This window comes from Rhinichthys klamathensis, unplaced genomic scaffold (assembly GCF_029890125.1).
Source record: "Rhinichthys klamathensis goyatoka isolate OS25496 unplaced genomic scaffold, OSU_Roscu_1.1 h1tg000254l_1, whole genome shotgun sequence".
Classification (NCBI taxonomy): domain Eukaryota; kingdom Metazoa; phylum Chordata; class Actinopteri; order Cypriniformes; family Leuciscidae; genus Rhinichthys; species Rhinichthys klamathensis.
Window position 1 is genome coordinate 1,209,063 of NW_026606776.1, and position 13,438 is coordinate 1,222,500.

At 39.2% G+C, this 13,438-nt stretch overlaps 2 protein-coding genes across 2 annotated transcripts in view; both read right to left on the reverse strand.

The window, feature by feature from the left end:
• Window positions 1–37: 37 nt before the first annotated feature.
• Window positions 38–3,543, reverse strand: LOC130101302 (claudin-10-like). Its single transcript, XM_056266972.1, has 5 exons — window positions 2,849–3,543; window positions 1,829–1,990; window positions 1,673–1,754; window positions 436–543; window positions 38–332 (listed from the first exon to the last, which is right to left on the reverse strand). The coding sequence occupies exons 1-5, from the start codon at window positions 3,078–3,080 to the stop codon at window positions 104–106; spliced, it is 813 nt and encodes a 270-aa protein (XP_056122947.1). The 5' UTR covers window positions 3,081–3,543; the 3' UTR covers window positions 38–103.
• A 2,327-nt stretch (window positions 3,544–5,870) lies between these two features.
• The window catches only part of cldn10e (claudin 10e), a 15,628-nt gene continuing 8,060 nt past the window's right edge, over window positions 5,871–13,438 (reverse strand). Inside the window, exon 5 of the mRNA XM_056266970.1 lies at window positions 5,871–7,415. Coding sequence (XP_056122945.1) covers window positions 7,058–7,415 — 358 coding nt within the window. The 3' untranslated portion in view covers window positions 5,871–7,057. The remainder of the gene's footprint in view (window positions 7,416–13,438) is intronic.

Genomic DNA, 13,438 nt, shown 5'->3' on the forward strand with positions numbered 1-13,438 from the left:
TCTTTCCTTTGCGCTCCTGTTATATTAAACAGAGAAGCTCTCTTAATTGAAAAGTGTCAACAAACATTGCAAATGTTTCTAGATTATTTCTTTAAACACTGGGTTACACAGCTGAGTCTATAGGAGGCCTTATGGGTCTGACGGTTCTTGAAAACTGGCTTCCTTGTGTTCCTCTCCTCCCTCTACTCTCTCTTCTTCCTCTTCTCTCACTGTATGATTGGTGTGAAGGAGGGATGAAGACTGTTGTGGGTCTGGACGAGACGGGCAGCATGTACGTACGTCTGGTACGTGCCGTCATTTTGGTTGGGGGTCTTATGAGTTGTTTGTTGAATCTGAGGAAGAAAAAAAGGTACCAATTTAACCACATATTCATTGCACCCCCCTATTCAACTTGTTTCCACGTACAGTAGATGTATACTGTGTGACGGGTCAGACCTTTTGGGGAATGACTCTTTCCCAGAGAAATAGCACATGACTGCACTTCCACATATAACCAGACACGAACCTCCCCAACCAATGAAGAGAGCGGCACCGAGCTCAAACCTGAGAAATAAAAGTCACATATTTTAAAGGACCATCATACCGATTTCACTGAAATAACATGTTAAATTGTAGCCTGGGAAAACCCAGACAACTTCCGGCAAATTTAGATTTGCTCTGAAAGTTAGTCTGGCAAAGAGCTCATTCAAGCTCATTTCCAATCCGCCGAAATCGAGGCACCAATCAGAAGCGTTGGGGCGGGCTTTACACGATGACGACAGCGCTGGGATTTTGAAGCAGATTTTGTAGCCTACATTACAAAGATGGATGCCGCCGTCGAACATCACTCGTTCGAATCTGCTATCGCGTCTGTTTTAAGAGATTTGAACGTTTCCTTTTTGTTAAAAACCGAGCAAAGAACAACACTCTGAGATTCTCCGCCGCTCTGCGTACGTCATCACCTTCATCGCTCTGATTGGGTTTAGGTCTATCCGCGACGTCCGTTGGTGACGCCCCTCTGGAAATGATTTGTCTATGACGCTTTGCCAGACCATAACTCAGTTACAACTGAGAATGGTCTGGTTTTAACCAGGCTAGTTAAATTGACTTATAAGCCCTTAAAAAAGTGTTTTACACAGTCACTTAATTTAAAAAGCCAACTGTCACTTTTGCTTATTTCACTCAATTCAAATTACTGTCTTAGAATCTTACGGCCAATCACACTGCACCAGGGTTTTGTCGGATCAGTGTGTTACTCCTGTCAGAGTGTGTCGGCGTCTGTTGGAGCTTGTATGTTGAATCAGCGTTTGTCGGGTCATGTAATGTCTGAAAAGTTTCGTACTGTAATCTGGTGATTGTCCACGTTGGTCAACGTCTGTCAGCGCAGTGTGAACTGGCCGTTAGAATTAAAGTTTTCTTTTGCATCTCTTTTGCCTATCCATCCATTCATCCATCCATTTCGATAAATTGTATTTTTGGACTGGGGAGTTTTTTTTATGATCCAAGGAACAATTCTGTCTCAGAAGACCAAAGATATTTGATTCCTCATTATATGACCCCTATAAGCCCTTTGGTACATCATGACATGTATTTTACGTCAATTACTACAATATATACTTTCTAAAAAAAAAAAAAACACTTTCAAAGTTAGACATACAGTAATATGACAAACACCACCGTCATAATTACGTACTTTGTTTCTAAGAAATATGGATCCACAAATTCTGAACGCACTTTATCTCCCCACCAGGAGTAGACTATCATACCACTGAACCCTGCAAAACAGACACCAGTTAATGATACTCAATTTATGCTTTATGCAAAAAGGATTATGAAGGAATATTCATACCGGATGCCATGTATGTCAATGCTGCTGCGAATGTAACTCTGGCGTTGGCGAGTTCAGAGCCTCCGATTTTGGTACATTTCATCCCAATGAGGGCAAGCACAGCTCCCCAGAACCCAAAGATCACAGAGACCACAGACAGAGCCCTGCACACATGCAGGAAAACTAACAACCACACAAAGAGAGGATTTTAATATTCACCAAACGCATGAACAGCCTCTCCTCCTGATTGAGAAATGTCATAACATTATATATCACCTTGACTGCATTTATTTGATAAAAAATACAGTAATATTGTGAAATATTATACAATTTAAAATAACTGTTTTTATAATAATATATTTTGAAATGTATGTTTTTAAAATGTAATTTATTCATGTGATAGTAAAGCTGAATTTTTAGCATCATTACTCCAGTCTTCAGTGTCACATAATCCTTCAAAAATCATTTTAATATGCTGATTTGCTGCTCAAGAACTATTTATTACTATCAATGCTGATAACAGTTTTGCTGCATAATGTTTTTGCTGAAAAAATAATTAAATGAAAATAAAAGTAAGGTTTTATTTAACACTTTTTCCCAGTCATCTTAATGGCAAAAAGTGTCCCGATCAACCTGCATTCGCCCTATATATATAGAGATTTTACTGAGAGCCATTTATAAAAAAAATTCCCCCACCAAATCATGACACAATTTCTCAGTTTGAAGTGTGATTCGATAACATTACCATAAGGTTTCATTTGTTAACATAACATAAACTAACAATGAACGATATATCTACAACATTCATTAATACTGTTTTAATCTCAACGTTTACGAATACTTTTTAAGATCAAAAGTTGTATTCGCTAACATTAGTTAATTAATGTACTGTGAACTAACATGAAACATTTTTTGAGCACCAAATGAGCACCATTAACAAAGGTTAATAAATGATGTCATTTTATATTGCTCATTGTTAGTCCATGTTAACTAATGTTAACAAGTGAGATCTTTTATAAAGTGTGAGCAGTGATTCCTCACCAGGCAGGTCCATCATGGAAGGGAAGTATTTACAGTCAGATACTCCTGTGGTGTCTGAGACACAGTCCATCCAGAGGTTGGAATAGTAATTCCCGGTGGTCAGAACTACAGAGCTGACCTCAGAGAAGACCCAGTACTCAGTGGCCAGAGTGGAACAGATCAACATCCAGCCACACAGACAGGACACAAAGCAGCCGATCTCCACATACATCACCACTGTTCGCTGCCTCATGCTGCCGGCTTCATGCCACAGATGAATGGAAGAAAAGTTCAAAGATCGATGGAAAGAAAGTTCCCTGAACTGCTGAGAAGTTTCAAGTCATCATGGAATAAAATTACATGGTGGTGTGTGTCCTTCAAGGACAGCTTCCTCCCATCTTGGTATCTGAACCCAGTGCCTCCACAATGCTTTTTCGGCATATTACAGCTTAAAACTGGTAAAACTACATGGTTTTACCTCATAAGCAATTTCTCATGAGTTCTATCAAATCTCAGAATCTGACAACCAGGGTCACAAGTCCCTAAAAGGACATCACTTGTCCTTTCCCAGGACATCATTTGTGATAAAGGAAACGATGATAGTTTATAAATGTAAACGATTTAAGGTTTCGTTCCACAGTAAAAACAGTATACTAGTGGAGGACCTGTGTGTGTTGTCGTGAAAGAACATCAGCTAGGTATTCGATATCATATTGGTCGAGTGTTCTTCTTAAATCAGACATTTATCTTCTATATACAGGCTTATATAACATAAGTTATACAATATTGCTGTAGAGCTGCATGTACAGGAAAAAGTGATACTGTTTTTGTATAAACTACATACAGCAATGTTAGAAATATTGCAGAAAAGGAAACAAAGCAAGTGAAACTGCTCCATTCTGTAGTTTTAGTTGAAGTTTTTTTTTTTTTTTGTCCTTCAACTAATTCAGTTTGTTGCCAAAGCAACATTTCTCATTTTTATTTAGTTTAAATTTATTTTCTAATATTTCTATATTATTTCAGCTATATTTCAATTAACAAAAATGTTTTTTTTTGATGATAATTAATTAATTAATTAACGATAATGATAAGACCCCCAGACCTCTCTATACTTGCATTCCACTGGAGAAGAGGATAAATGGATAAATAAATAAAAAACGTTTGTTTAAAACATCTTTAAATTGTTTTATTGTCTTCTTGCATTGCTTTTTTACATCAACTCCACAAAACATAAAATGAATAGTAGTTTTGACAAAGCACAAACTGTTCCACATTTCACATTTCATTGTGAGTCATGGGTAATATGCTATCTCTAAATATTTAATCTACTTTTCTCAATGAATGAATGAACCATCAATAAAAAAAATTTTTTTACATTTCTACTCAAAAAGATTCCAGGCAGCATGTCATTTAACAATTTTCAGTTTATGTTAAAAAAATGCATGCATTTAAATCCGTAATTTGGAGAGTTCCTTGAGATTTGTATTAACACTGTGTTTAATTGCAGGGGCGCACTTGTTATGAGCTAATAAAGGAAAAAATATTTAGAGAACTATGTTGAACATTGCTATTCCCTTTTTAAGTGGAACTTCAACACTGCGTCTTAGTGTTGATGCTATGTAACGCCATCAGAGTGACCGCTGTCTAAAGCACGTGTACATACATGCCAATATTCATTGACAGGTGAGCGCCCGTGAAGATAAAAGGCGCCTGAGTTACACCTCATCACCTTTTTTGTCTTCAGGAAGTTCATTAGAAAGTGCGTGCCTCTGTGTCCTCGGTTTATGACATCTGAAGACACCCACGATCTTTGCCTTGTCTGCTTGGGAGCAGAGCACGCATGGTCAGCTCTCGAGGGGTATGGATGCATTCTGCCCAAAACTGCTCACACTTGGCCCTCTTCTCAAAGGACGAGGGGCAAGCGTCTGCATACCGCAGGTCGGGTTCAGTGGCTGCTGAGTGGGGCTCTCAAGTCGAGCTGGCGGAGGAATTTGAGAAAGCGGCTCAACAGCATTTACTGATCATCCTTCTTCAATGAGCCTTCCATTTCTTCCGGATCTTCACACTGAGGTGGTAAGATCCTGGAAGAAGTCATATTCAGCTTGCATTTTTCTATCCCCACATTCAAATTATGCGAGTGTGGAGGGTTTATGCGAGCAAGGATAAGTGAAGATGCCCCTGTAGAAGAGACGCTAGCCAGCAATCTCTCGCAGAGTGAGGCATTGTCTTTGAAGTCTCTGGTCTAGCCATCTAAGCCGTTGAAGACCGACCTAACGGATTGGCAAGGTGTTTGCGGCAGCGGTCAGTCCGATTTTGCAGGCGTATCAGGCTGATCTGCTGGGAGATTTGGATCAGGGGCAGAGATCTTGAATCGGTTGCAGAATTGTGGATTCTTCGGCACCTCTGTTGAGGCGGTTTTGGGGAATTTCAGAGAGGCAAAGGCATAGTAGGCAGCGTCCAGGAGGAATATCCAATATATATTAGATGTATTCTATATATATACTGTATATTCCCATCCAATTCACCTCCCTCAACCTCCAACCCTCCTGACCTGTCATAGGATACCTGGAGACTGGGTAAGAAGGCAAGCCGCTCGTGTCCCCCCTCCGAGGAGTAAAGGGGCAGAGGAGGTGTGAGGCCAGGAGGAGTCAAGACCTCAGGGAAGGGATCGACAAAAAGTGGTCAGAAAAACAACAAGACTGATGAAAAAACACTGTGAAAACAGATTTTGTTAAAAGAAAAACAGGAATCAGAAATTGCTCCCATTTTATTTTACACACTGAAAGCCATATTTTCAGCATACTTTTTGATTTAGTTGGGATGCACATATGTCTGAGGACATCCTTGTCCCCTTCACCTGGCCCCCAAGGTGAGAGTAGCATTGGTCAGTGGCTGTGAGCAGAGATAGATTAACTTTGGCATTTCTCTCTTGCTCCGCTCTGATATCCAAAAAGTACCTTTCTCCAACTTTCTCTCTTCCTTATTTTCCCATATGTTAGGGTCTAAAGTAGAATTGTATACTAAATGCTCCCTTAAGACAGATACCTCCTTAGGGTTGAGGTAAGCTAAATGAAAATATGGGAGGCAGTCTGCAAGCATTCTTCCATTTCATTTACCTCCCTCCCCAACTATGGTTGGATTTGAAGTAGAGATATGCGCTCACCTTAGGGTGGGGATATAGCCATACCTACTATAGTGTGGCTTTTGAATTCTCAACCTATAGCAGGCTTTGGAAGTGTCTTTACTCAAGTCAGTGTATGAGCTTGGTAAAGGAGAATTGAAGTAGGTTGCATATGCATCCAATTTTCTTCTTTGCCGCGCTCCCCAATCATAACTGGGTAGGGATATGTTCTCTTCTTGGGATGGGTAGCAATACTGAAGGTGGTAGCTGGGACAGAGTAGAGGTGGATTGCATTTTAGAAAAACAAGTAGCAGTTCCCTCTTTGTCCGGTGCCTTTCTCAATATTTCAGTCTGATAGTACTGATTACTGAGGTTTTTAGGACCTCGCAGGCTCCCTTTGGTGGACTGCCCCCTAAGAGGCATGCCCGAGAGGCGATGTTGTGTATTCCCCTGCAGCTCTGCTTGGGGCTCTAGTTTGAGGCCTGTCCCGCAGAGACAGGGAGTAAGGTGCACTAGCATTTGTGCACTCTGACTGGGAGTGATGCCACTATTCAAGTAGCATAGGATGCGCCCTTGGGGTTGACGCGCTCTTGACTCCGGCCCGTAGAGTCATTTAGTGCTATGCCCACTCTGCTTGTACACAATCACAGCTCAGTGAGGCAGGCATTCCTTCAGCATGGCATAGTTGGTATTGGTTGCCCATAGAGTCAACACCAAGATGCAGCATTGAAGTTCCACTTCGAAAGGGAACGTCTCAGGTTTCGAATGCAACCAGGTTCCCTGAGAAGAGGATAGAGATGCTGTGTCTCGTTGCCATGCCTCAGGCTTGCCTGCGCTTCTCCTTCAGACAAAATAATTGTATACGCACAGGCGCTCTGTGTGTGACGTCACGGACTGCCGTCTGCCAATGAATATTGGCTTGTACACATGCTTCAGACACCATTCATACTGACGCCGTTCCCTTTAAAGAAGCAGTGTCTCATTCCCCTTCTCAGTTAACCGGGTTGCATACGCAACCTGAGACGTTTGGTTAAAAGTAATTTCCAATGTGTTTTTTCCTGAACTAGTGTTTTTTTCAGATCCAATAATCTAAGGCTAAGCTCAATGTTTCAGAGGTAAGAGTTCTTGCTGAAGAGATGTGTAGTGGCTCCAGATGGAGAGGATACTTTCTTGCTGTTTAAATGTAATCTGCTGATCATTGAGGACCGTGAGGAGCTCACTGACCGTGACACTTCTGATCTGACAGAGCCTCTTGATTTATCAGAGTGCCGCGATCTTGAGGGACGTCCAGTTCTGGAGGTGGTATTTGATGGAACATTTGACGAAGGTGATGTTTCAGACTTTGAGGAGAGCTCAGATATGGCTGATATGTTGGATTTTGTAGAGAGTTCAGATATGATGGAAATATTTGCGTGAGAAGAATGGATGGCATTGCTCTCCACAACAGGAACGCTGAGAGCTGGTGCACTGAGGACAAACATTTTAATATTAAAATATTAAAGGAATAATTCACCCTAAAATTTTAATGTCATCTTCCCATAGCTCCATACAATGACAATAAGCGATACTAAACCACCATAAACCAACAATTAAAGTACTCCATATGACCTACACTCTACGTGAAATCTGCGTACAAAGGTTTTCACAAATAAATCATGATTCAGCTTTCGTACTAAAAAGTATTTTAAATGTATGAAAAAACGTTGGCATTGTTTAAGGATCTTGCTTGCTGTCTTTATAGAGCTGAGCATCAGATGTTTGCTGAGAGTGAAAGGCTACAAAGGAAAGGGTGTGCGGAAAGCCCTTATCGGGCGTGTTTTATGCAAAGGATTGTACTTGGGAACGCAGACACTCATTTAAAATACACCAAAGAACATTAACATTAGATAACATCAAGAAGTTTAGGAACAACTTAATTTGTGTACGAATGTGTTAGGTGGAAATCTTTCTTGAGAAGTTCCCCTGTGCAATTATTAATGAATGAGACTTTTAAAGTAATGTGATAGCTTTTTGTAAAAACAAAAAAGGCAGGTCAATATTAACAGAAAGTCTGCCCTCAGTTGGGAAATGTTACAAATGTGAGAACCGATGTCGTAAATGATGGAGTGAGGCACAATTTTTGAATTTGAAGATGGACGGGATTGAGATATAAGAGCAAATTTCGTCCATTTCATCATGTTAATGTATCGTATAGCTTTGGAATACCTACGCACAGTTCATATGGACTATTTTTAATATACTTGTATGGGGTAACACTTTACAATAAAGGTACATGAATAAGCATGTACTAATTCCTGAATTAAAGGACAATTCGCCTTTGGCTAGGCCCCGCCCCCCTTAGTTACTGTTGCTACGTCCGACAAACAAACTTCATCTGGGCTCTGGTATCAACATGGCTTATGCTGTGACAGCTCTTCCTGCTGAAATTTTATCAAACTTTTATAAAGCAGCAAATAAAGTGTCCGATAGAAGTAGTCAAAAGGGGCTGCAATATACGTTTGAAGGCATACGTTCATGACATACAGGTGAAACGCAAGGAACAACAAGGCATCCAAAATAGAGGCAATGCATACCGGTCACAGTCAAAAAATGAACCACCGCATATCGTACTAATCGAGACGGAGGCTGGGACTAACAATATCAAGGAGCAACACTGTTCATGCAAAGCTGGGTAGGTCTCTATTCACTTCTATAATCGTTATTACAAAGCAAACGGACTACGCGAGTATAACGTTGTATTTATTAGCAGCGTGTGCTAGACGACACTTTTAGTTGTCAGGATTTGACTTCGGTTTTGGGAAGGGAAAAAAACGCACACCCCCTCCAACCTCTCTGGGAAACGCGTATCTGTGTTACAAATGCCCCAGGCACAACGTTTAACCATATTTTTGATAAAACTACGACGGTAATAGCCTGCCGAGACCAAAAATATGAGACGGCTGTGTTAAAGTCAATGGAGCGCTGTGAAAAAGTGTCGGACCTCTGTGGGAGCTCGTTCTTGGCTGCGCTGTGATTGGTCAATCTACATTCTAGGGTGTGGCTTAGCCAAAGGCGAATTCTGTCATCCTCAAGTTGTTCCAAACCTGTATACATTTCTTTGTTCTGCTGTAACAAAGGAAGATATTTGGAAGAATGTTTGTAAGAAAGCAGATCTCGCCCCCCATTGACTATCATATTATTTTTTTCCTACTATGGTAGTCAATGGGGGGCAAGATCTGCTTGGTTACAAACATTCTGAGGAATCGGTTCCCAAAAAAAGAACCAAACCGGAAACATGCACTAAGCCTAAGGTAAGGGGAACATTTGCTAGTATCAGTACAGTTCGCTGTCCATGCAGACACAGGCCATGATGATACCATACCTCAACTCTCTGACTTTTTGAAAAGCCACACAACATCACTTAACTGGGCTGAATACTATAGTACATGTGTATTTGGTAGGAAGTTTACAATAATAAATCGGTAACGCTTTCTTTTACAGTACAGTACTTACGTGTACTTACAGTGTACTTACCTAGAAAGTACTGGCTGATATAAGGTAAGTACATGGGTTAGGGGTAGGTTTAGGGGTAGGTTCAGGGTTAGTACCTAGTTATTACCCAGTAATTATAATTACTATAATAAGTACATAGTAAGTACATGGGTAACAGGACTGTAAAAGGAGGCGTTAGCCTACCAATAAATCATTAGCTGAATTTAGTGAGTAGTTAACAGTGAATTAATTCTGATGTGCCCTCAAGTAAATTAATGACAAAATAATGCATTAACAGGAGATGAGCTAATGTCAGTGTATGAGTAGTTAATAATGAGTTTAATGATGTGCCCCATAAAGAAAAGTCAAGACACAATGACGCACTTACAAATCATTAACTAAAATGAGAATAAACATACACTAAGAGTATTCCTTTATACCACCAGTACAAAAACCAAAGATAAAAATCATTTTTAGTTCTTTTATTTTTATGTAATTAAACATATATGGACTCAAAAGAAAGCCCAAACATACCTATAAAGACACACAAGGCACACATGTAAAATAAGGCGCGTCCATAAGCTAATGCTAATCGAAGCATATAGGCTACTTTAAATGACAAGAAATACAGTTAATTACTGTACATTACTCCCTGAAAAATCCCAATACAACACACATGCAAACATGTCTTTAAAGGGATACTCCACCAGTTTTTCTTATTAAACTATGTTATTCCCTTAACTAAGACGAGTTGATACATACCTCTCTCGTCTCAGTGCGTGCACTATATCGCTCTGTATTGCCGCAAAACTATGTTAGCACTTAGCTTAGCCCATGCATTAAATATGGGCCTAGCAGAGAAGCGACCAAACACTTCCACGTTTTCCCTATGTAAACACAGTTACTCGAGTAGTGTAACTTGACCTGGGCTGGTGACACAAAATAAACCGTTGCGCTTTTCTAAGCGTTTAAAATTGATGACTATATTGTATGGCGGAATACCATAACAAGTGCTTTTGAGCAGTTCGACTTGGCGCAATAATATCTTCACTAGTGAAAAGTCCTCTTACCGGCTCCCGCTTCCTCTCCCCCTCCCTCTGACATTTCCGTCAATACAACCAACGTGACATGCGCCGGTAGTAGTAGTTCGAGCGGAGTTGACGAAGTAACAGGTTGTTGGAAGCTAGTTAGCATTCTAAACAGCACAGGCTCTCAATTTCGGTCGGCATCTGTTCGCAACAGTCACACTTGCACCACCAATTGCTGTTTGCCCGTGGTCTTTCGCCAGCTCCGGTCTGTTCTGGATCATATCTTTCTTTCCTCTCACGGTCCATAAGAGCTAATTCCTCCTCCGTGTACTCGGGTTCAAACAGATATGGCTCTGGGTCTTCTACAAAGAAGTCATAATCATCTACAAAGTCCGCCATTGCAAATGATCTGCAGTTTGCTAATAGCACAGGTAGTAAAAGCCACGTTGGTTGTATTGACGGAAATGTCAGAGGGAGGGGGAGAGGAAGCGGGAGCCGGTAAGAGGACTTTTCACTAGTGAAGATATTATTGCGCCAAGTCGAACTGCTCAAAAGCACTTGTTATGGTATTCCGCCATACAATATAGTCATCAATTTTAAACGCTTAGAAAAGCGCAACGGTTTATTTTGTGTCACCAGCCCAGGTCAAGTTACACTACTCGAGTAACTGTGTTTACATAGGGAAAACGTGGAAGTGTTTGGTCGCTTCTCTGCTTGGCCCATATTTAATGCATGGGCTAAGCTAAGTGCTAACATAGTTTTGCAGCAATACAGAGCGATATAGTGCACGCACTGAGACGAGAGAGGTATGTATCAACTCGTCTTAGTTAAGGGAATAACATAGTTTAATAAGAAAAACTGGTGGAGTATCCCTTTAATTATTAATTCGGTTTACCAAAGTAGTCCACATTGATTAGATTAAAACGCCAGTATAGACCTCAATTCAGAGCAGCACCATGACAGGTGTGAAAGCGAGGCTGTGAGGGATAGACTTACCGTGTTTTCAATGGCATACGCTGTTTAAAGCTCCTCCTAGATCACTTATAATTTTCCACAGCTCATGTTGAGCTTTTTGTCTACTGAAATTTCTCTGAAATATATTTTTGCAGTGTTTCATCAGCAGAACAATCCAAAAACAGATTAAATAACAGTACAACCCACTGAAGAGATGTCTGTCCCTCACAGTCTCGCTTATATTCCCGCTAAAAAATTCCAAGATGGCGCTGGTCTATTACCGTGGGAACACAACTAACACACCAAGAGAACACAGTGCGCCACTAATGTGTGTCCCACCAGAAACAAACCCTATCAGAAATCAGAAAATGGTTAAGATCAAATTTAATTTATCACTGGTAGTTATTAGTCTATTTCCCACGTTTGATTAGACCGATCTATGTATGGCTAAATAATCCTGTGCCATTCCAAATATTTGTCACAAAGCTGCAGATGGCAGATTTTGATTTAACAGTTGAAATTATGAGACTAGCCTATTAAATCACATGTTTAATTCAAAGTCAGAGTAGGCCTACTTCTTATTTATTCGTATGGAGCCTGATTGGTTTAGTTTACCCCTAAATGTTAATTAATGCATTAGCCTAACTATCAAACATGCACCATAATAACATTTGTTAACTGTTATTAATGCATGAATCCTTTTGACTCCTGTCGTAGTTAAGGATCGCTCTTCATTGGTTCATGATTCTTATCTTCACTAATCACGAGTTCATGTTGAAGTATTAATTCAGGTATTAGTACATGATTATTCATGTACCGGTAACACTTTACAATACGGGTGCACTAATATGCATTAATTCATGTTTAACTAATGCATAGATAATCATGAGTTAATGTATGATTCATGAAGAACTAAACCATTAATTAATGATTACTGCATCAGCAACTAATAAAGAGTCTATATGATTAATAAATTAAGTAATACATGAATTGCTATTAATTCAATGTATCATTGTGTATTAATTCCTTAATAACATAATTTATTAACTAATAGTGTAAATTAATGTGTAAATTACCACAATTAGTCAAAGCTATGCACTTCAACTTCCAGTTGCCTGCTTTAATTAATCATTAGCTAATGATTTGCAAAGGTATCATTATGTTATGATTTTACTTGTTGAGGCACATCATTATTAACTAGTCATTTAGTAATTGTAGTAATTTCCACATGAATTTGCACTAACAATGAAGTAATTAATCATGTATTAATGCATATTAGTGTACCTGTATTATCTGGAAGTTGAAATACAAGGCTTTGGCTCATTCTGGTAATTAACATATTATTAACATTAGTTTAAAAAATGAGTTATTAGGGAATTAATTCTCAATTACATATTTAATTAATAACAATTCATGTATGAACTAATACATTAACCATACAGACTCCTAATTAGTTCCTAATGTGGTAATCGTTAATGAATAACTTAGATAAGCATTAGTTACAGATTAATTCAGTATTATCTGTGCATTAGTTAACCCTTGTGCATTGTTCAAATTCACTACCCTTTCGTTATGTTCGTGGCTGAAAACAGCCACTACTTTAAACTGCTGTAAAAATGTATCAGATAAATATTTTTTTCAATTTTTTTTACATAAATCTATTAATCAACCTCAGTCCTGATCAAAACTACTAAATGTTTAACAAAAAAATCAGGATTTTAACTCTTTAATTGCCAAATTCATAAATTATGTCACTGATTTGGGGAAAAAAACACACAAAATGACTTATATTCAATATAAAATGTGATTGTGGACTGGATTTTTTTTACCTTTTATCACAGTCTTGGACATGTCAAAGATTAGAAACAATGTTGGTTTTGATGAATTTTTATTTTTTGCGCAGCATCAGATTTAAACTTTTTCTCCCTCATTTACTGTTCGTGGCTGTTTTTGCCCCATTGACTTCCATTATAACCACATTTATTGATTGCAAAGCCATGACACCAAATAATCATGCATTTTTGATTGTTGGTGGTT

Excerpts from the sequence above, each read along its gene's own strand:
- LOC130101302 (XM_056266972.1), bottom strand. The coding sequence starts at position 3,080 with ATGAGGCAGCGAACAGTGGTGATGTATGTGGAGATCGGCTGCTTTGTG. Across the intron at positions 1,991-2,848 it reads TTCCATGATGGACCTGCCTG|TTTTCCTGCATGTGTGCAGG; the intron begins GTGAGGAATCAC and ends TGTGGTTGTTAG. Across the intron at positions 333-435 it reads AAAGAGTCATTCCCCAAAAG|ATTCAACAAACAACTCATAA; the intron begins GTCTGACCCGTC and ends TTTCTTCCTCAG.